We start from the raw sequence: 19905 nt of genomic DNA, 5'->3' as shown, positions 1-19905 counted from the left end.
ACCCAAAAATGTACAGAATTAGACACAAATTATAAGTTCAACTTTTATTGTATGGCAAACATGGACCACACAACTTTAAAAGGTGGATGCAGTGTTTCTCAAACATGTCCAATCTTAAGTTTGATTGGAGGAACCACAAACAGATTTAGGCTCAGTGGATAGGAAGAATGTATACTTTGGAGCTTTGGAGCTGAGATGTAAATGGTTGAGCAATATGTGAAGCACTGTGTCTGAATTCTAACACTGAAGGATAAGAAAAAGAAAAAAAAAAAAAACAAAAAACGAAACATGTCCTAACCCCCGCCCCCATCAGTCAGGCCGGTTACAGACCCTCTAGGACTGGGTACCACACTACCTAACAATGAGACATTTGACTGGAATTAAGAAATTATCTACGAACACAGTTTATTTAAAGTCCAAAACACAAAACCACTTCCTTTTAAAAAACAAAATGCATTGTATTTTTACTGCATGAATACCTGGGGCTTCTCACAAACGCAGATTATTAGGCTCAACGGTTCAGATACACCAATTTCCTACAGCAGAGGTTAGATAATATATAACAATTTGCTTTTAGAAAGTGTTTTACATAAAAAGGAAGCACTTCCCAACACTCTTCAGTCTCCTTGAGTTCTTCAGACAGGATGTGGTAACAAGCACACTTCTGGAGGCTATTCCAGTATGCTAAGAGTGTAGCACCGCTCACCCTCTGCTTCCCATCGAACCTGAGCTTCTGCTTGCACTGCACCCATCAGGAACACGTCTTTAATGTCACCTACTTGGGGCTTTTCTCTGTAAGAGCAATCTGTCCCTGACCAAGAGTCCACCATAATGAAGCCAAAACCCGAACTAAGCAGGCTTTGAAATAGAACTTTTTCAACTGACAAGAACGGGATTTACTGGCTATGGGCACAATACTGTGTTTCTATGTCAGTTCCTACTTTGGAAGGCTGGTGCTTCCAGCACACAGAGTGGCAGCGAGGCCTGAGAGCACTGTCCACTGTAATATCCCTTCTTACCTGAACCACCCACAAAGGTGGACCTGCCTTGGAAGTTACACTGAGCATGGGACACGGACAGCTTGGCTAGTCAGGGCCTGATTTTCATTTCTAAGAGGGTTTCCCCCTCATCATGAATCAAATGCAGTATTATTAGTACATGACACACTGGCTCACGGCTCTGTATTTAGAGTCCGACTCGAGCTTATTTGGTTTATTGTACATGCTTTATTAAAACGGTACTCGTATTTACAGCATCGCAGGAAGTTTCCCCCAAGGTGCTCTCACAGACATCCAGACTCACTCACACAGACATTCATACCACGGCCCCGCTACCCACACCAGTGACGTGTGAGGGTCAGACTCCTAAAATTAGGCAGCTGTTGGGGAAGAGTTGTTGGTTTTTCAATTTTTCTTGGAAAAGAAAAGAGCCCAGGGGATGCATTTGGCCATCACAATGCTAGCTATGTTTGTGTTCTAACATATGGCAGTTAACACTGAGTACTCCTCTTCCATTCTACACACAGAATGACATCAGCCTCAGGCTCAATGCTGCTTGTAGTGACTTCTCAATTCACAGAGGGGCTTTCCCAAAAAGTAATTCAAGTTTATGGAAGTGAAATAAGGCACAATTAATATTGATTTGACCTAGCGGAAGGAAGGGAAAGAAATAAAACTGGTTTCAAATTATCGTTGCTGGGAACTGCTGACTTCAATCCATTGGATATTCCTCTAACTTCCAAATCTTTCTTAGAAGGACATTTCCCCCCCTTTTCTGACAAAGCCCCGAAAGAAAAGTTTGGGAATTCACGTTTGAATGTTTCAGTAGCCTGAACTTCTTAAATGAGTATGCAACCCCTCTTCCCTGCCCAGGGCTCTTCCCTTAACACAAATAAAACACAGCCTGTGAAACAGTATCCCTTGCTTTCCAGAGATCTGCACACTGAATAGCAAATACCTATCTGGTTGTCTTTGATACTTTTTTGTTTTGTTTTAAGAGTCATGGGAGGGGTGGGGGAAAGAAAGGAAGGTGGAGAGAGAAGGGGAGGAGGGGAAGGCGGGGCAGGGGAGGGGGAAAAACAACCCGGTGACTTTCTTGCTGTTAAGAAGGTCCTGTCTCCTGTTTAGGATGATGAAGCCCACCAGACATTACAACCAACGGCAACAAATTCACCTGGCAGCACAAACAACGCCTCATCCTCAGATCTTCAGTCAGGCAGATTATCTTGTTCACGCTTGTGAGGTGTTTCTCACAGCAGGAGCATCACACCCAAAGACTGGACATTCTCTGAAAGGGGTACGAGCTGCAGTTCTGAAGGCCCCTGGCTTTGGTTGCTCACAAAGTTCAGTCCTGTTTACTGTGATCCTTGGTGTCCTCCTCATCTGTGTACTCTGATGGCTCCTCCCCTGGCTTTAGGAGTCTGCCTACATAATCATATTTTTCTGAAAGATATACCAAAACAAAGTCAGTAGTGGTTCAATTTGTCTCCTGATCCCACTGTACTGCAAGAAGGCACACAGAACAAGCTGGAGTCACTTAAATGCACACAAGGTCTGAACACAAAGCAGCAGGACCTGACAAGGTCGGGGTTGCTCTTTAAAGGAGAGTTCAGTGTCAGTGGGTCTTAATCAGACACTATCAGCATTACTTGGCTTTTTAAATGTACACGCATGGCTTGTCTCAGAGCTGTCCAGCCTGGCTTTATAATATCATGAGTCTTGAAATGTGGCTGTTTTCTTTGTTGGTGGCAAGGGTGGAATCTAAGGCTTCGTGCAGGTGCCATACACTGAACTCCACCCCCAGTTCAACTCTTTTAAGTCTTAATAACCCAAAATATTAAAATCAGATGTAGTGGTTCATACACATAGTCCCAGCACTCAAGACTGTCATGAGTTTGAGGCCAACCTAGGCTACACACACACACACACACACACACACACAAAATGTATAATTTAATTTAAACAGTGGATTACAACACCCCCCCCCCCCCCGCCCCAGTTAGCATTTTGGGATATAAACTACATGGAAGGAAATGGGAGACCCTGAGGGTGAATGACTATGGGCCGAAGGCAGCAGCACAGAGTATGGGGTGGAGAACCACAGGGTAAGCAGATCTGAGACATACTCTGGAGAAAAATGTGACAACATGGAAGGGAAAGGACAAGGACTTCTCTGAGCTCTGTAGGCCCGAAAGGCCCCTACCACAGCAGCACTCTTTCCCACACCGAGCTCTCTTCCTAGATCTGTCACTCTGCTCACTCTGACGTGCCTATTTAATTTACAACCGTTTATGCAGGTAAAACCTGTTTATTTTCCGTCTGGAAATAAAACTTAGGCTAAGTGAATTAAACCAAGACCAAGTCCACTAGCTGTGGGGAGTGTTAAGGTGGGCTCTACACATGGGAGAACCAGATAAAGGCCAGGAAGCCCACAGAGCTGCTCACAGACTCAGCAGGAGATGAATGGCTCAGGTGGCAGCAGTGTCGCCTGGGAGGTAAGAACTGATGCTGAGGGGCAGGACAGAGGGGACAGCATTCTTTCCTTACCACTCAAAGTTAAGAACAATTACATCATTTGCTACACATTACCATTAGTGTTGATATCGCTAATTCACCACTAACTCATGGTTGGAATCCAGGGCACAAGGAGGTCATACACAAGCTACTACTGTGGTACACCCTAACCCTTCAGCTTGTTTTAAATACAAGCCTGTGTTTAACAAAACAAAACCATTTCTTAATGAACAAGTCTTAAAAGACTATTAAAAGCATCACAATTTGAGACTGTTGGGTCCATTGGCATGTGCTGCCTTACCTGGTGCTAAGTTTAAATTTAAATACAGACTTTTAACCCAATTGCCACATGTACCAATTATATTAATATTCAGCAGCATTTTAAATACATCCTAATAATGGTGGAAAGGAAAACAGACTGTGTCCTTTAAAATATGTGCAGTAGCATATAGTTTGGTTTTCCAAAGACTCCCCCAAATGAAGATACCTTTAAACTGCATTTCCCATTCTCGAACACTCTCCATTTGCACTGCGTTCAAATCTGAGAGGTCATCATACTCATCTCTAAGTGCATCCTTATCCAGGCAGAATGTCGCCAGCCCCCTGGAGGCGTCCCTGCCAGCAAAGATGCCATACGGGCCCGCTGAAAGAGAAAAAGACAACTTAGAGCCTAGCACCATTTGAGAATGTGTCTGAACATCAGGTTTTCTCTGTGACTTGCTTTTGGTACAGAGCCTTAATTTCAAAAAAGGGAGATTCTGGATGAGATAATCAGAGATTTGTTGGAAATTTCCCTTTTACCAAAGTAAAGCTTTTCACTGAGAATAAATTCACTTCAGATACCCTGAAAACCCTGCAATGTGTATGCCAGGGAAGGAGAGATCAGTGGAACACAGCCCATGAGAGGTTAGCTACCCATGCTCCAGCAGGTGGCCCTACACCCATGCATATACTGACAGCACTACATGACCACAGTGGGTATTAAAGAGCACATTAAAGCAGGAGCAAAAAGCTGTGGTGGGGAGAAAGGAGGAGTTGGAGGGGAGGCAATGGGTTGGATTTGATCAAACATATCCTATTCCTGTATGAAATTCTTAAAACAAAAAACAACTTTAACCAAACTCGAGGGTTCACATGTGTACCAACGTCAGGTATCTAGCTCAATCTTTCTGCTTACCTCATGAGACAGCTTGTCTAATTAGCTCACTAATTTGGCTCAACTGGCTGGGCCAGACAATTCCAGGAACCCCGCCTCTCCACCCCCCCCCCCACCCGCCAGCAGGAGCTAGTTTACAGGCATGCACAACTGGGCCTCACTTTTAATGTAGATGCTGGAGATCTGAACTCAGTCCCTCATGCACACCTAGCAAATACCTACCCTACAACAGACACCTTTAAGATTTAACTGTTTACATTTCATATGGCAGAAGGGGTCCCAAAATATCTTTCTGTTCAAAATGTTTCTTAAACAGGTTTAAATGATAACAAAATTTCTAAAACATATAATTCTACAAAGACAATTCCAAGTTTATGAGTTCCTCTACAGATAGCAAAAATCATTCTGGGGAAAGAGTTGTTAAACCAGCTAGAGGCTCCACTCTCACGCAGCTAGCTACTGGCCTGTTAAGAATGATACTTATTTTTGTGCATGTGTTATAAGTTTGTGTGTAAAAGATGTGGCCCTGAATAAATGTAGTCAGAGGACAAACTGCATCTTCCTTTGTGTCTCAGATCCAAATTCAGGTCAGGCAAGCACTATGCCATCTCCTAGGTCCATGGGAACCACTAATTTAATAAAGGGGCTATTAGAATAATGTACTGCCTAACTTAAAGAAAACAAGAGTAAAAATGCCTTGATTTCTAAGTGAAAGCCGGCCACACCTGTTCTCATTTGAAAGCATTAAGAAACTTCAAGTTAAGTGTTGGAAAGTACCCCCACCTTCTGAAACAGGAGACCAACCAAGTCTCACCTGAAGAGAACACCTTACCACCATGAGTGGTAACCTGGATTCCTGCCTGGACTTCATGTAAACATGACTAGAGTAGGAAGCTCATTCTTGGAAAGGTCTAGTCCATGGAGCTAGGATAGCTTTCCCAAGTGTTTAAGTAGCTTTTTTTTTTTTTAAGATTTATTTAATGTACATTATAGCTGTCTTTAAACACACAAGAAGAGGGAGTCAGATCCCATTACAGATGGTTATGATCTACCATGTGGTTGCTGGGATTTGAACTCAGGACCCCTGGAAGAGCAGTCAGTGCTCTTGACCGCTGAGCCATCTCTCCAGCCCCTTAAGTAGCTTTTCTAGGTTTGGCCATGAAGATGACATGTGTGCGGTGCTTCCAAGCTTCTTTAGTTATTAAGCATTGTTCATGTTACTAATGTGCATTAGGTAACTATCACAACTTACAACTAAATGACTATGTTTTTTCTCACTGAAATTGATACACTTATGGTTTAATTATTCTCCCAATAATACATTGTTTTGTCCCCTCAAATGTGTCTTCTATATAAGAAAATGAATATTCTATCACTGGTCAACACTTAAGACTTTGAAACTTTGCCTATGATCTCAACTGACATTCAAGGAGTATTAAACATTTAGAAAAATAAATTTAATATAGTTTCTACTTACAGAACACAATTCAAACGTTCACTACATTAGGGTTAAATACTTAAGAGGAAATGTGAAGTTCTAAAAGTAAGCAAGATAGGTTTCTAAGATAGGCAAGTAAGCGAGAATGATCTGATCTTCAGCTCCCTACTTCCTTTGTGAAGAATTCTACCTGCTTTGTAGAGAAGACTGAGAAATATGTTCCTCCAGTCCATAAACTAAAGTGTCCCTTTCCCATGCACAGACTTCTGAGGACACCATCTACTAAGGAGTCTTTTCTGACATGTTCTTTGCTCCCTGATGTAAGGCACTGAGGAACCTAAGTAGACTAAGTACAATAGGAACTGGGCAGTTTGTCTGACAGAGGAAGGCTTAGAGGTCTGGCAAAGAGTTGTCTTCCTCCATTCGTAACCCAAGGGCAATCCCTTCCCTTTCAGATGCTCTCCACAACAAATAATGTCATCAGCAATAGCATTTTGCAATGTGTGACTGTTCATAAAACAAAAACAACAAACATGGGGGCTACCCACGAAAAGCACATCTGATCTAGTGTATGATTTACTGAAACAGCAAATGATGTTTTCTGAGCATCAAGACTCATGCAGACATTATTATGATGATTCCAAACAGTAATCGGCTGACCTAACAGCTGTTGACTTTATGATGGTGAATATAATTGGAATTTTGATTGCTACCTGGACTAGTAACAGGTAGAACACTCAGTGCAGCTCCCGGGCAGCCATGAGATGAAGAATTCATAAATTACACTCCAGTGTAAAATGTAAGGTGAGTGTGTTTAACTATAGGCTAATGTGGGTGTTGTGAACATATTCAAGCTACGATGCTCCAAAAGGTTAAGTGGATTAGATACATTTTTGACTCTATTTTCTCTTCTTCCAGACAAGGCCTTATTATGTAGCCCTGGGCGGCCTCAAATTCACAGAAATCAGTCTGCCCCTACTTGTATCTGGTTGTGATTAAGATTATTTGTTTTAAAGTTCAAAATCAATAATCCCAGCATTCTAGAGTTGAGGGTGGGAGGGCTTTGAGTTTGAAGTGAAATAAACAAAACAAGAAACAAGAGAAAAAAAGACAAAAGCCAATCAACCCATCAGTTACTAATCCCTACAACTGCTTGCTTTGATACAACCATGCAGAATGGTGAGACTGATTTTTGAAATAGCAACAAACCATCATATATGCATATAATGAGGATTACATATAGATGCTCACTATGAAACAATGATATAAAAGAATAAACAGACAATGTGGTAAGTAAAATCTATAGCAGATGATTTCTTTGACTGTAGGATAATTATAATGATAAATATTTCATGAGAAGTACTTTGGTTATTTCCATGCTTCTCTTCAGCTCCTGAAACTGTAAGAAGACAGCTTACACTCTAACGGAGGAAACTCCAGGATCTGTAGAGCCAGGACAGTAAAACTCAAGTTTCTTTCAAGACAAGACATTTGTATGCTTGAGGGGCCACCCACCAAGTGACACACAGATGCTTCAAACTCAACATAGAGAAATTATTTTATCTATTAAAGTTGAGACCAAATTAGATGCTTCACTCCACATGACTGAAAATTCCATCTTGTTTCTGAATGTCCCATCACAAGGCTTAGCCGTATGGAAAGTGCATCATCTGCAGGAAAAGGGCGAACTGGAAAGCCATCAAGTTAAAAGACACAGCCCATTCATGTCTCACATGGCGACTATAGATTAAAGCACATGCACACACACATATGACCCAAAGTAGAATGAGAACAAAAGGAAGGAAAGGAGTATGAGACAGAACTTGGACATAAAGGTAAGTCTGAATACATAAACCTACGCGTTTGTGGTCTAAAACACTATACAGGGCTACATGATGCAGCTAAGTGCTGGAGTGCTTGCCTAGCGCGAGATGCCAATGCCTAGTACCACACACACAAAAGCAAAGATAAAAATGCCACGGAGGACTGGTGAGGGGCTCAGCAGGTGATGGTGTTTGCCAAACATACTGACAACCTGAATTCTGATACCCAGATCCCATGACAGGAGGAGAAAGGATTCCTGAAAGTTGACCTAGAAACCTCCATATATATGCTGAGTGCCAGTACTCATGAACACACAGAATAAAATATCAAAACAATAAGGGCTGGAGAGATGGTTCAGCAGTTAAGAACACTGGCTACTCATCCACAGGGCCTGAGTTTGATTCCCAGGACCCACAAAGTGGCTCACAACAGTCTGTAACTCTAGTTCTAGGAGATCTGATGCTCTGTTCTGACCTCCTCAAGGCACCCAGGATGCAGCCAAATACTCATACACATAAAATAAATTTACAAACAAAACAAAACATTCCAAAATTCCAGCTATGGCACTGAGGAAGTATTTGCAAAGGCTGAAATGATGAGATCACAATAGAAAAGATGTGTCAAAGAATATAAGAACAAATGTATGTAGAAAAGGAAACAAAGTGACTCAGATTTTCCTTAAAAATGTCCATTTTTGGAATAAGAATAAGAAGATAGTTCACTTTTTAAAATGCCTGCCGCACAAGCAAAAAGACCCGGTCTGGCAAGATGGCTTAGCAGGAAATCACTTGTTGCTAAGCCTCATGGCTTGAATTAGCTAACTGGGCTAATTTAATGGAAGAAATGACTCCAGCAAGTGCTCTGATCTCTACATATGTGCCATGGTGTGGCTGCTTCATGTATGTATGCTTACATACATACTCTAAGTAAATGTATATTTTTTTTTTTAAAAAAAGAGACCTAAATTCAATCCCTAGGATAGTCACTGAAAATTATAAAGGTGGGTGTGGTAGTATATTTGCATTCTTAACATGCAGGGAGGTGGAGACAGGCCAATCCATTGGGCTCTACTAGCCAGCCAGTCTCATCTATAATGGGCTGGATAGTTTAAAACTTACTGAGTTCTAGGCAGTGATAGGTGTCTGCTAACACCTCACTCAGAATAGGAGAAATAAATATTATATAGCAACTGGGACACTTTTAACATTACACCCACAAAAAAAAAAATTGAGCACTTTAAAGCATTACATTTTTGGCAAGGATGAGAAACAGGCAACTTTATGAAATACGCATAGGTCAAACTCTCTGGAGGGCAGCTCCAAATGAAGTCCCCACACTATGTATGGGCAGCCACACCATCAGCCTTAGTAATTCTGCTTCTAGGACTCACAGCTCTATTTACATCTAGAACATTGGTACAAGCTGTTTCCCACAGTCATTACTAAGAGATGGAGGAAAACTCACATGCTCATCAACAGAGGCTGTTAACAAATAGCTTCCAGTGACATCAAAGATACGAAAGGCTCTCAGGATTGTGAACTACTATTCACGGTATGTACCCGTACAGGATAATTAAGTGTGGGGGAATAAGACTCATGCTCAGATGGTGTGACCCGCACAGCACCGCTCCGCAGCACTAAGGCTGATCCCTTTCCACTGCAGAGCTACATGAGGGGCTCTTGGGAGGAGCCTTACTTTTCACTGTACATTCTTTAGCGTTTTCAGTCTTGAGCATATATTATCTTTTAAAAATGTGATTAAAAAAAACCTTACACACAGGCATTATTTTAGGACCTACTCTAAAGCACTCTACATTTGACAGTTCATCGAACACTCCAGAAAGTGGACAAGAAAGAAAGAATGCAGTGGCTGGTGGAAAGCAGATGAAGCAGAGATGACAAACGACAGCAAGGAAGCACAGCTAGGTCAGCAGTGTGCCCAAGAATAAAGCAAGAGGAGTGAAGAAAGACTCAACTGCCTAATGTAACCACAATCTAAGGAATGGGCCATAAAAAAAGACAGGCTCGAAGAGCAGATGGGAGGTTAATACGCATCTACCTGTCTTCCAGGGGAAGATGAGAGAATGGAGGAGTCAATAACTTAAAGTCCTGTTTAAATGTTCTAAAATGGATGAAATGGCATGTATTCACAGACTTTTAGCAGAATCCAACATGTTAAAAATCAAATCTGGGGGCCTGGGGAGAAGCTTAGTCAGTGAAGAACTTGTTGCACAAGCAGACCTATTTTGGATCTCCAGCACTGTACAGAAAGCCAGCTGTGTTCCTCTAACTCCAGCCTGTCACGGAAGCAAGGATACAAACATCCCTGGAGCTTGGTGGCAACCCAGCCAAACTGGTGAGCTCTAAGTTTAGTAAGACCTTGCCCCAAAAAATAAGATGGAGAGAGGCTAAAGACAGTGCTGTCCACCTCTGCCATCTACATGCAGTGCACACACAAGCACACATACATACAATACAGCAGGACCATAAGACAGAGAAAACTGCCTCAACCACAACAAAACTGAGAAAAACAGATCAGTAAAAGCAAACTTCTTGTTAACAAGAGGCAGACGACAATGACACACACCACTCAAATGAAGGTGTAACAAGAATGTACAATTTCATTTCCTGACCTCAAGTCATTACTCCTGAAAAAGGACAGATAAAGGACACGAATTTTTCTTGCCAGTGAAAAGAACTACAGACCTTTTAGCACAATGAAATGGAACTCTAAGAAAGACTGAGGTCCAAGAAATAGTAAACCACATAATAAAGACCTGAGCTCTGTTCCCAGCACCCCCCGGGCAGCACCAGGAGAGCTGACTCCTTCTGCTGGACTCTATAGGTGCCCACATATATATATATATGTGCTATACACAAACACATACACTTCGCAAAAAGAAGCCACTTCCAGGGCTAGGATGTAAGTGAGAAGCAGAGCCCCTGCCCACAATGTCTGCTGCCCAGGTCTATCCTCAGCACCAAGGAGGAGAAAAGCCGGGCAAGTGGCAGTAAGGTGTCTTCAATAGGTAGGTTTTCCTGATTTGCATGGGATAATATTTGGCTAAAATTCTTCCACTGTTCCAAAGGACAGATGAATATCTAAACCGTATCTTAAAATCACTAGAAGAACAGAAACAGATCAGAGGAGAGGAGAAAGGGGAAGGGAGAGACTCTGAGGTGAGGACCCGTGTGGAGCTTTTTTTCTGAGGTGAACTGTGCTCAGAGTACTGCTAGTCACAGAGGTATGGCCAGAGGCTATGTTAAGTAAGATGGTGGAACAAGACGCAATGAGACTGGAGCTGTGGGGACATCAAATGCTGAGGAGAAGCTTAAAATCCACTTACGTGGTTTTTATCAGAATAAACAAAACAACACAAGGTGGTTTCAAGGGCTAAAGTAACAAGTCTTAGGCTAACAAGAAGTAATCAAAGAAACCAAGCCTGAAACATCAATGGAGGTGACAGGGAGGGGTCTGACAGAACAGCTATCATATGACATATGTCATAAGGCAGATATGACAGGTCTAGACACAGTGCTAGGTGGCTTCCATGTCTTCACACCAGCTGTGCCCATTTCAGAACACTCCCACACCCGAGCTCTGTGCAGCTGGCCCCTTCAAGTTTAAAGCATCACACCCCTACTTTGTGAGCATCTAACAGAAATAAGGTACTTCCAAAGATGCAAATAACCCCTTGGTCCCAACCCAAAATTTCATTCACAGCACACTTTTCACTACAGAGCTTAACTCTATACTGAGATGTGTTTGCATACTGTCTGTCCTCCTCAAGAGATAGATGTCATTTCCGTGGATATGGTCTGATGTGTACCAAAGACTAATTCTATGTCTGAAAACACCTTATTTAAAGTCTTGTAGTAAAATCTAAGATGCTCCTTCTCAGTAGTTAAAGATGGAGCTGAAGCCTTTATGAAAGCTCTTGAAAAAGGTGAGAAAGACACCAAGAATTACACAGTGACGTCCACCATGGGCTCATGGGGAGGAATGCCTACTTCAGACTGTCCAAAGGACCTTGGAAACCATGAACAGTTAGCTCAGTACGTGTGACTAGTTCTGCTCCTTACTTTTTTTCTTCGAGACAGGGTTTCTCTGTGTAGCCCTGCATGTCCTGGATGTCCTCACTCTGTAGACCAGGCTGGCCTCGAACTCAAAAATCTGCCTGCCTCTGCCTCCCGAGTGCTCCCGAGTGCTGGGATTAAAGGCGTGTGCCACCGCCGCCCGGCTGTTCCTTACTTCTAATGGCAATCACCACCTTCTGTTATGGTAACACTTTAGTATTTAACACAATATAGTTCCCTAAAACGATAAAAACAATGCATCTGACACTGAATGCAACTAAGGAGGTACTACGAAATGCTCTGCACCATATACAACTCTTCTCAACTTTGCTTTCTGTCAAGTAAAGCTGAGGAAATGACAGCATGGCTAGCCTGGAGTGTAACTATGTAGCCAGGTTATTCTAAATAATGGCCATTCTCCTGCCCCTGCCTCAAGAGATCTGGTATAGCAGGGGTGAGCTACCATGCTTAGCTCCTTCAGAAAGCCGGTCCCTTTACCTACTGGTAGCTAACAAGATGCATGCGGTAACTAGCTCAACAAACCTAGTTGGCTCCAAAGCAAGAAATTGTAATGGCAGCTAGATTGTGACAACTCTGAGCTGTCCATGCAGCAGCAGGTCAGGCTGGGCTTGGCCTTTATGTTGCAACTCTTGCTTAAACTGCAGGTTTATAAATTAAAATGTTAAAGAAAAATGAACATATTAAAGACAAGATTAAAGAGGAGGAAGGGTTTAGGTTCGTGAGCTCCTTTCCTCGGCTTCCTATTAGGCAGCGCAAAGGGGCTGCTTGTGTGACCTTCCCCTTTTCAGTGGAAATTAAGAGGTAAGTTGGCTTTGGCTTTGGCATATATTGACAAACGGGAGGAATAAGGGGAAAAATATCAAATAGCCCAAGTATATGCTTTTTTTTGCATTCCAAAAACTAAGACTCACAAAGTGCTACTGTAGTAATATAACAATTTACGATTACACCATTAAAACAGTCAAAACCTGTTCTGAATGTGAGCATGGGCTGGATGGGTAACATGACAATGAGAAGGTGCGACCTGTGAAACATGGTGAACTTGGCTTTGAGTTGTAGTGTGGCTACTTAGCAGGTAGGTACTTTGGGACAAAAATCTCCAAGTTTCAGTTTTTACAAATGTAAAACGAGAATACAAATATCCTGTAGTAGCATTTTAAACAATAAATGAAACACGCTCAGGAGACATTCCCAGGCCTCAGAAACTCCCGGAGAAGCTAGAGTACAGCCCACCATGAAGCCAAGGTTTAGTGTGGTAGCCATGTAGCTGAGTATCTGGACTGTTAGTAAAGAACTCATCTTAAACTATATTAATTTTAGTTAGCCATTTGTGGCCTCGGCTACCATACTGGGTAACTAGGACGTAAAAGCCATGAAAACAAAAACTTGTTTGAAGTTCAAACTCTGTATGGGAAGGAACCAGAAAAGGGTATAAAGACAAGACCAGTAACAGGATTCTCTGTAAGTTCAGCCCAGAAGCTCTCTACCACAAAGTATATAAACTTTGTGGTCAAACATATCTGGATTTCCCAGATTTATTTATGTGATCCAAGCCAGTTTACTTAAACCTCAGACTCATGTGTAAGGCAAATACTTTGCAGAAATGACAAATGCATGATCCAACCCATTCATTGGATCATTAGATGCTTAGGAACTGCAGTTTCCTCCATGATCACACTATCTTTCCAAGCTGGCCAAGTACCTGACTATTAGAGTATAAAATACTATACTAACAACAAAGTCAATGCGTTCTGACAAACAGTTGGCAATGAACTACATTTGAGATATTGCCATTTTATTTTTAAGAACTGGAACTTTAAAGATACACAGCTGTAAGAGATGTGTCCAGTATTATGGAGGAAAAAAAAACCCTCACAGAACAAACCTTAATCGTAAAACCTATCATTGCAGAATGGAATACACAGTGGTTGGAGAGAACAGTAAGCCTGCCAGCTCTTGGCTGAGTTTTTCAAATTACTAAGATTCTCAGGTAAGGAGAGCTGTAGGCTGAATTATAACACCACAAAATTATTGCTTTTATTTGAGGATAAAATCAAAGTTACAGGCAAATTTAAATTTTACATTTATATCCTAGCAAAAAACTGGCATCAAGTCTCCTGGAAAGTACCACAATACTTCCTATCCCTGAAAAAAAAAAAAAAAAAGTAAGATCACTAGATGTTTTGGCTCCATTTAAGTTTGTCCAAATAATAAAACCTTCCAGATATTCCTATTAGATTGCTTACTGATACCAGTAATAAAAGAACAAGGAGGTGGTTCTCTGTTCTTTTTGTTTTCAGACGGGTCTCACTATGCAGCCCCAAACAGCAGAGACCTCACAGAGGTCTGCTTGCCTCACTCCAAGGCCTCCAAGATGGTTTTTCACTATTATCAGTGCTCAAGCCCAGGGACCCACTCTACAACACACCTCTTAGTTTTCAACCTTTGCCACGGTTGCCATGGAGACTGCCAAACTGACTCTTTCCTGATGTATAAGGACCGATAATGGGTCTTTTTACAAATACTCTAGACAATCTTTAACCACTGAACACACTTCAATCCAATGAGGGAAATGTGTAACTTGGTACAAAATCTGTGTAAATTCTTCACTTTTAAAAGTTTATTTGACTTGGTCCATGTAAACAAGGTACTTAGGTCCTATTCTCTTGTTCCACATGCTCTTAAATTTAAAAAAAAAAAAAAGTATTAACCATGGGAGCTGATGTAAGTATGGAGACATGATTTTTGTGTTTATATATCCAGAAGGAAATACACACACATACATACATACAAAGAGATTAACAGATTCAACATCAAATGCTTATTTATGTTTCTTACCTCTAATCCAATCAACAAACCAAAACACTCCTAAAATAGCATCCAACTGAGCATAGAAATCAGAAGCGTCTTCAGTATCAATAAATTAATCAGGGGCAATAACAATTAAAAGGAAACCTAGCTTAAATGTTGGATGCATTCCTTCCAATAAGGGGTCACTTTGGTCTCTAACTTCATTCTTACAACTCATGCTCTTTCTTCTCCCCCCCCCTTCCCCTCCCGTCTTTAAAGTTTAATATTAAGCACTGCGTAACCAGGCCACACAATGATGTTCAATTTTATGGGCTACCAACAGATACCCGGGATCTGAAGTTTATTTTCATAATCTGCAATATAGATTACCACTACACTGCAAAAGGGCCTCTAACGGCAACTACCTTCCACATAATTTTCTGAAAGTAAAGTTGTAAAACCTTCAGTACATGCAGGGCAGGGGGCGAGAAGTTCGACGCTTCTAGGTTCGTGCCCCCCTCAGCCCCCCCTCGCCCCCCCCCGGCGTCCCATTCTGCTAAGGGAAAATACAATAATTTATTTTCAACGGGTATTTGAATACTTATTTTACTATTAGCAGAGAAAGAAGGAGAGGAGGGAAGGAGGGAGAGACTGAGAGTCGGAGACAAGAGACACGCCTGCCTCCTGGGCAGATGAGCTCCACCCCCTACACTCAGGGCCAATATCTTTGCCAGTCTTACTTATTAAGGTTTACGTTCTGGTCCGTCCTCATCTTACATACAGTTGTTAATCTTGGAAAGCATCTTGGAGCCCAAACTGACTTTTTAGAAAAAGAATGAAAACGAGTCCGGGGTGGTTGTGAAACCGAGCTCCAGGGCTTGGGACTTGAAACTACGTGTCCCTAACCCTGACTCTCGGCAGACAAGTCCGGAGAAGGGAAAAAGTAGGCAACTGTCAGACAGACAACCCAGAATAAGAAGAAAGCTGTCTTAACACTGGGCCAAAAACTTTGGGTCGCCACTTTAGCCCTCTTGCCCCGACAAAGCCCAGAAATCAAAAAGCTCCGAGGAAAGGTTGAAAGCCAACGTGACTAGAGACAACTCTTTTAACAATTTTGAGAATTTCAGCCCCAGGAAAAGCTGCGAGGAGATACGGATTGGGAAAGGCAAGGAACGCCGAGCGCAGGTCTGTGAGGCGCCACTGAGCCCCCCACGACGCCCGCAGCTAGGGGCGTGCGCGGGGCTGCCGTCCAGGAGCGGGGCCGCGGCGGGGATAGGGTGTCCCGGGTCCCCACCCCGACACCCCTCACTCCTCACCGGGGCCGTAGAACTTGCTGCCTTTGGTCACGTCGAAGACTTTCCCATTGACCGCGAGCAGGATGCGCGGCGTGCGCGCCCCGTCGTACTGGCGCAGCTGCTCCAGGCTGAAGTCCCGCTTCTTCATGCGCGGCAGCGTGGCGGCCGGGCTCTCCTCGCCCGCCCCGGGTCCCGAGCACAGACCACGCCGCCCCCAGCGCACCCACAGCCGGTAGGCCCCCAGCAGCACCAGAGCCACCAGCGCCACGTTCAGCAGCATCTCCCCGCCCGTCGCCAGCAGCGCCGCCACCCAACCGCTCCTCGCCGCCGTCGCTCCGGCGCCACCCGGGCTCCCGTCGCCGCCACTCTCCCCGCCGCTCCCCAGGGTGCTTAGCTTTACGTCCCCATCACCCGCCGCCATCACTGCCCGCCAGCGCCTTCCTCCTCCCGCCCCCTGCCCTCCCCAAGCCCGCGGCCCTGCCCACCAGGCGGCGCTCAGCCAATCACGTGAGGGGCTGGGGCGTGGCAGCGCCGGCTGCTTATTGGCTGTTGGCTGGGTAACGTTGTCTGGCTTAGCTCTCGCAGCTCCGGCTCTGGCTGGCAGCGCGCGCGGGCAACGCCCCGCCCACCTCGCCCCACACTTCCCTGCTCTCACAGCCCCAACGCTTTCAGCCTGGGGAGTGTAAGGGAGGGGCGGGGCTGAAGAAAAATAGAGTGTGCGTGGGGCGGGGGGGGGGGGGGCGAGCCGGCTGTGCGCGTGCGTACTCGCGCGTATGGGCGGAGCGCCGTCAGGGCGCGTGCGCGGGCCCTGGGACGCCACGCGCTGGGCTCTCTGTAGCAACCCCTCCCTGCTGCGCGCGCGCGTGCGCCCAGAAGCGGCTTTTCTCTGAGACGGCTGGTTCGCGTCTGTGACGACGCACGGCGGAGGCCGCAATGGGGCGTGAGCTGCGGGGCCGCGTTTGAAGCTGGGCTGCGGGCACTAGCCCCAGCTGCGACGGACGCTCGGGTCCCGGCCCACGCTGCTTTTGGGCAGTGCTCCTAACCGGAGTCGGACGCAAGCTCTCCTGCGCTTTGCTCCCCGGCGGTGGGCGTGCGCGGATAAAGCAGCCTGTGGCTCTAGCTCCATAGCCTTGCTCGGGGCCTGCGAGAGCACTGGCTTTCCAGTGTGAATCCCACCCATCTCGCGCCCTCAGCTAGTTTGACAGGCTTCTGTCACTCTGCTTGTGAGGAAGGAAGATGCTTCCAGGGAATGGCCACTTCCTTGTAACTTTATACAACCGGGGGGTGGGGGACAGGTATAGACGAATGGTGGCAGCCTAGGGGTGAGCTACCCGGCATAAAGGAGCTGACTCAGGCTTTGGCGTGAACAGTATAGAAAAGTAGGGATGGGCTTTTCTGGCTGCTGTTAGTTTTTAGATAACTGTCTTTAGTGTCAGTGGACAGGAGAGCACTACCCACTAACGATACTGGTGATCATAACTTCCCTAGAGAGGTTTTAACACTCGAAAGGATGGGAAACCAGCCACTGTACATAAGACTCTCATCGTGGCTTTGGCGGGGGGGGGGGGAGGTGCTGAAATTTTTTTCTGTAATGGATTATATATTTAGGTGCTGTGGGCCATAGGTCTCTCTGTCCCAACTGTTTAACACATAAATAATAGAGAATGAACATGATAGTGTTCCAATTAAAAATGTACTTAGAGACACCGAAATTTGAATTTGTTGTCATGAAATACCGTCCTTTTGTTTTTGAGACGGTTCTGTGTGTTCCAGACTGGCTTTGCACTTGATATGTAGATGAAGATGACCGTGAACTCCTCTTGCATACCAGCTAGCACATTCCCTTGCCCATCATTATGACTTTTAAATCACTTAACATTAAAGTCGGTTCAGCCCCTGAGTAGGTATAGAAACAGCCTGTAAGCTATATTTTGCCAACCCCAGCCTGAGAATTTTTTTTTTTTTGAGTCAGAGCTGTTGTCTTTGAGAATTAGTAAGTGGCTATATAATCTTTACACTGCAAGAACAGGAGTAAAACCAGATTGGCACAGGCCAACCTCAGTAGTCACCAGAAGGGTTAGAAGTCACAGTTTCTGTGGGACTTGCTAACAGAAAACGGAGATGTCAGTGATGGAAAAAAGAAACTGGTTTGGGGAAAGAACGGTGGTAGCAATCTCAAGTATCTGTCAGTTGAAATAATGGCAGTAGGAAGAAAGGATCTCGGAGGTTTCATAGTAGGCCACTCATCTTTCTGTTCAGAATTGGGTCACAGGCTCTCCTTAAAATATTACTGTTTAGTGAGATTGCTTGCCTTTTTTTTTTTTTTTTTTGAGACAGGGTTTCTCTGTTATAGCCCTGGCTGTCCTGGAACTCACTTTGTAGACCACGCTGGCTTCGAACTCAGAAATTGCCTGCCTCTGCCTCCCGAGTGCTGGGATTAAAGGCGTTCGCCACCACGCCCGGCTTTTTGTATTTTTTGTTTTTTTTTTTTTTCCGAGACAGGGTTTCTCTGTGTAGCTCTGGCTGTCCTGGAACTCACTCTGTAGACCAGGCTGGCCTCGAACTCAGAAATCCACCTGCCTCTGCCTCCCAAGAGATTGCCTTTTGTTACATGGCTTTGGGGAGTGCTTAGGAAAGACTGTACTGGACATGGGGCCATGGCTGGTCACCCAAGGCATTATGACATGGAAAAACCTCTTCCTTACTAGTGCAGACTTGCTCCCTAGGAGGGTGCTACCAACTGAGAACCACTGGTATTAACTTGGCCAGGCTTAACTCTGAGCTGAATTATGAGATAAATTTGTGCTTCACTTAAGTGGTTTAGAAGAGAAGAATTGAAAAACATTGTATTTCTGTTGCCTCCTACATGGGATGGGGAATGTTGGATTGCTGATACTGTCTGGTGAAGCAAAAAGCTTTATGCCCTTCCTAATACAAATGTCTTGACTTCACATTAGAAACCCTACTCTCACTTGGGGTCCTCTGAACAGGTTATCCTTAAGGTTAGCCTCCTGAACTAGTCCAAAGGAGTTTTTTTTTTTTTTTTCATTTTATTTTTGCACTATCATAGTAATGTCTTCTAGTAGAATATTCCCGCTTTGAATACCTCAGTAACTTTCCAGCTGGTGCTTTCCCAACTTCACTGCTCCATGAAGGGACTCATCTTGTATTTTAATTTCCTTAAATCAGACATCAATCTCAGGGGCCAGGAGGCAGGGACTTAACAATTCAGACAAGCTGTTTGCATTCAGGGATTTCCATAAATCTCTGCGTGGCCCCTTGTCTTTTCCTAGATCAACTAATCTCTGAGATGTCCTCCCCAAAGTGATGTGTTTTTTTTTTCTCTATCTGTTCTTTTCTTCTAATGACTTGTCCCTGGGCCCCTGCTCGCTGTGTTCATTACCCACTCCATGACTGTTCACACTGCTTCCTCGCTGGATGTCCTCCTTACATTTCCTCCTGTCCAGGATCACTTTCCTTTTCCTCTGTCTGAGGCCTGTTTGATTTCTTTCTTTGCATGTCTATGGATCTCTCCCCTATATCACCCATTTTAGCCTTTCTTCCTGATGGTTGTATTTTTACTTGAGGTAAGAGCTCACTGTGTGGCCTCCAGCTCTTGATTGTCCTGTCTCATCTGCTGGGCTCACAGATTTGCCTCAGATTATTGCATTATTGAAATTCTTTGGATTCCAAGGTTCCTGCTTGTTCATTGTTGATGTGCTTCTTCTGATTCTTCTTTCCCTTTTTTCTTCTCTGCCCATCACTTTGTTTCCTTTGCACTGCATACACTTTG

General features: G+C 44.1%; 1 protein-coding gene across 1 annotated transcript; it reads right to left on the bottom strand.

Moving 5' to 3' along the window:
- Positions 1-1203: 1203 nt before the first annotated feature.
- Pgrmc2 (progesterone receptor membrane component 2) lies at positions 1204-16579 on the bottom strand. The gene is made up of 3 exons (XM_021158916.2): positions 16134-16579; positions 4000-4155; positions 1204-2441 (listed from the first exon to the last, which is right to left on the bottom strand). The coding sequence occupies exons 1-3, from the start codon at positions 16531-16533 to the stop codon at positions 2344-2346; spliced, it is 654 nt and encodes a 217-aa protein (XP_021014575.1). The 5' UTR covers positions 16534-16579; the 3' UTR covers positions 1204-2343.
- Positions 16580-19905: the final 3326 nt, after the last annotated feature.

This window comes from Mus caroli, unplaced genomic scaffold (genome assembly GCF_978045245.1).
Source record: "Mus caroli unplaced genomic scaffold, Mus_caroli_1 scaffold_3, whole genome shotgun sequence".
NCBI classification, from domain to species: Eukaryota; Metazoa; Chordata; class Mammalia; order Rodentia; family Muridae; genus Mus; species Mus caroli.
The sequence above is the reverse complement of the archived record's forward strand: the minus strand, read 5'-3'. Positions and strand labels throughout refer to the sequence as shown.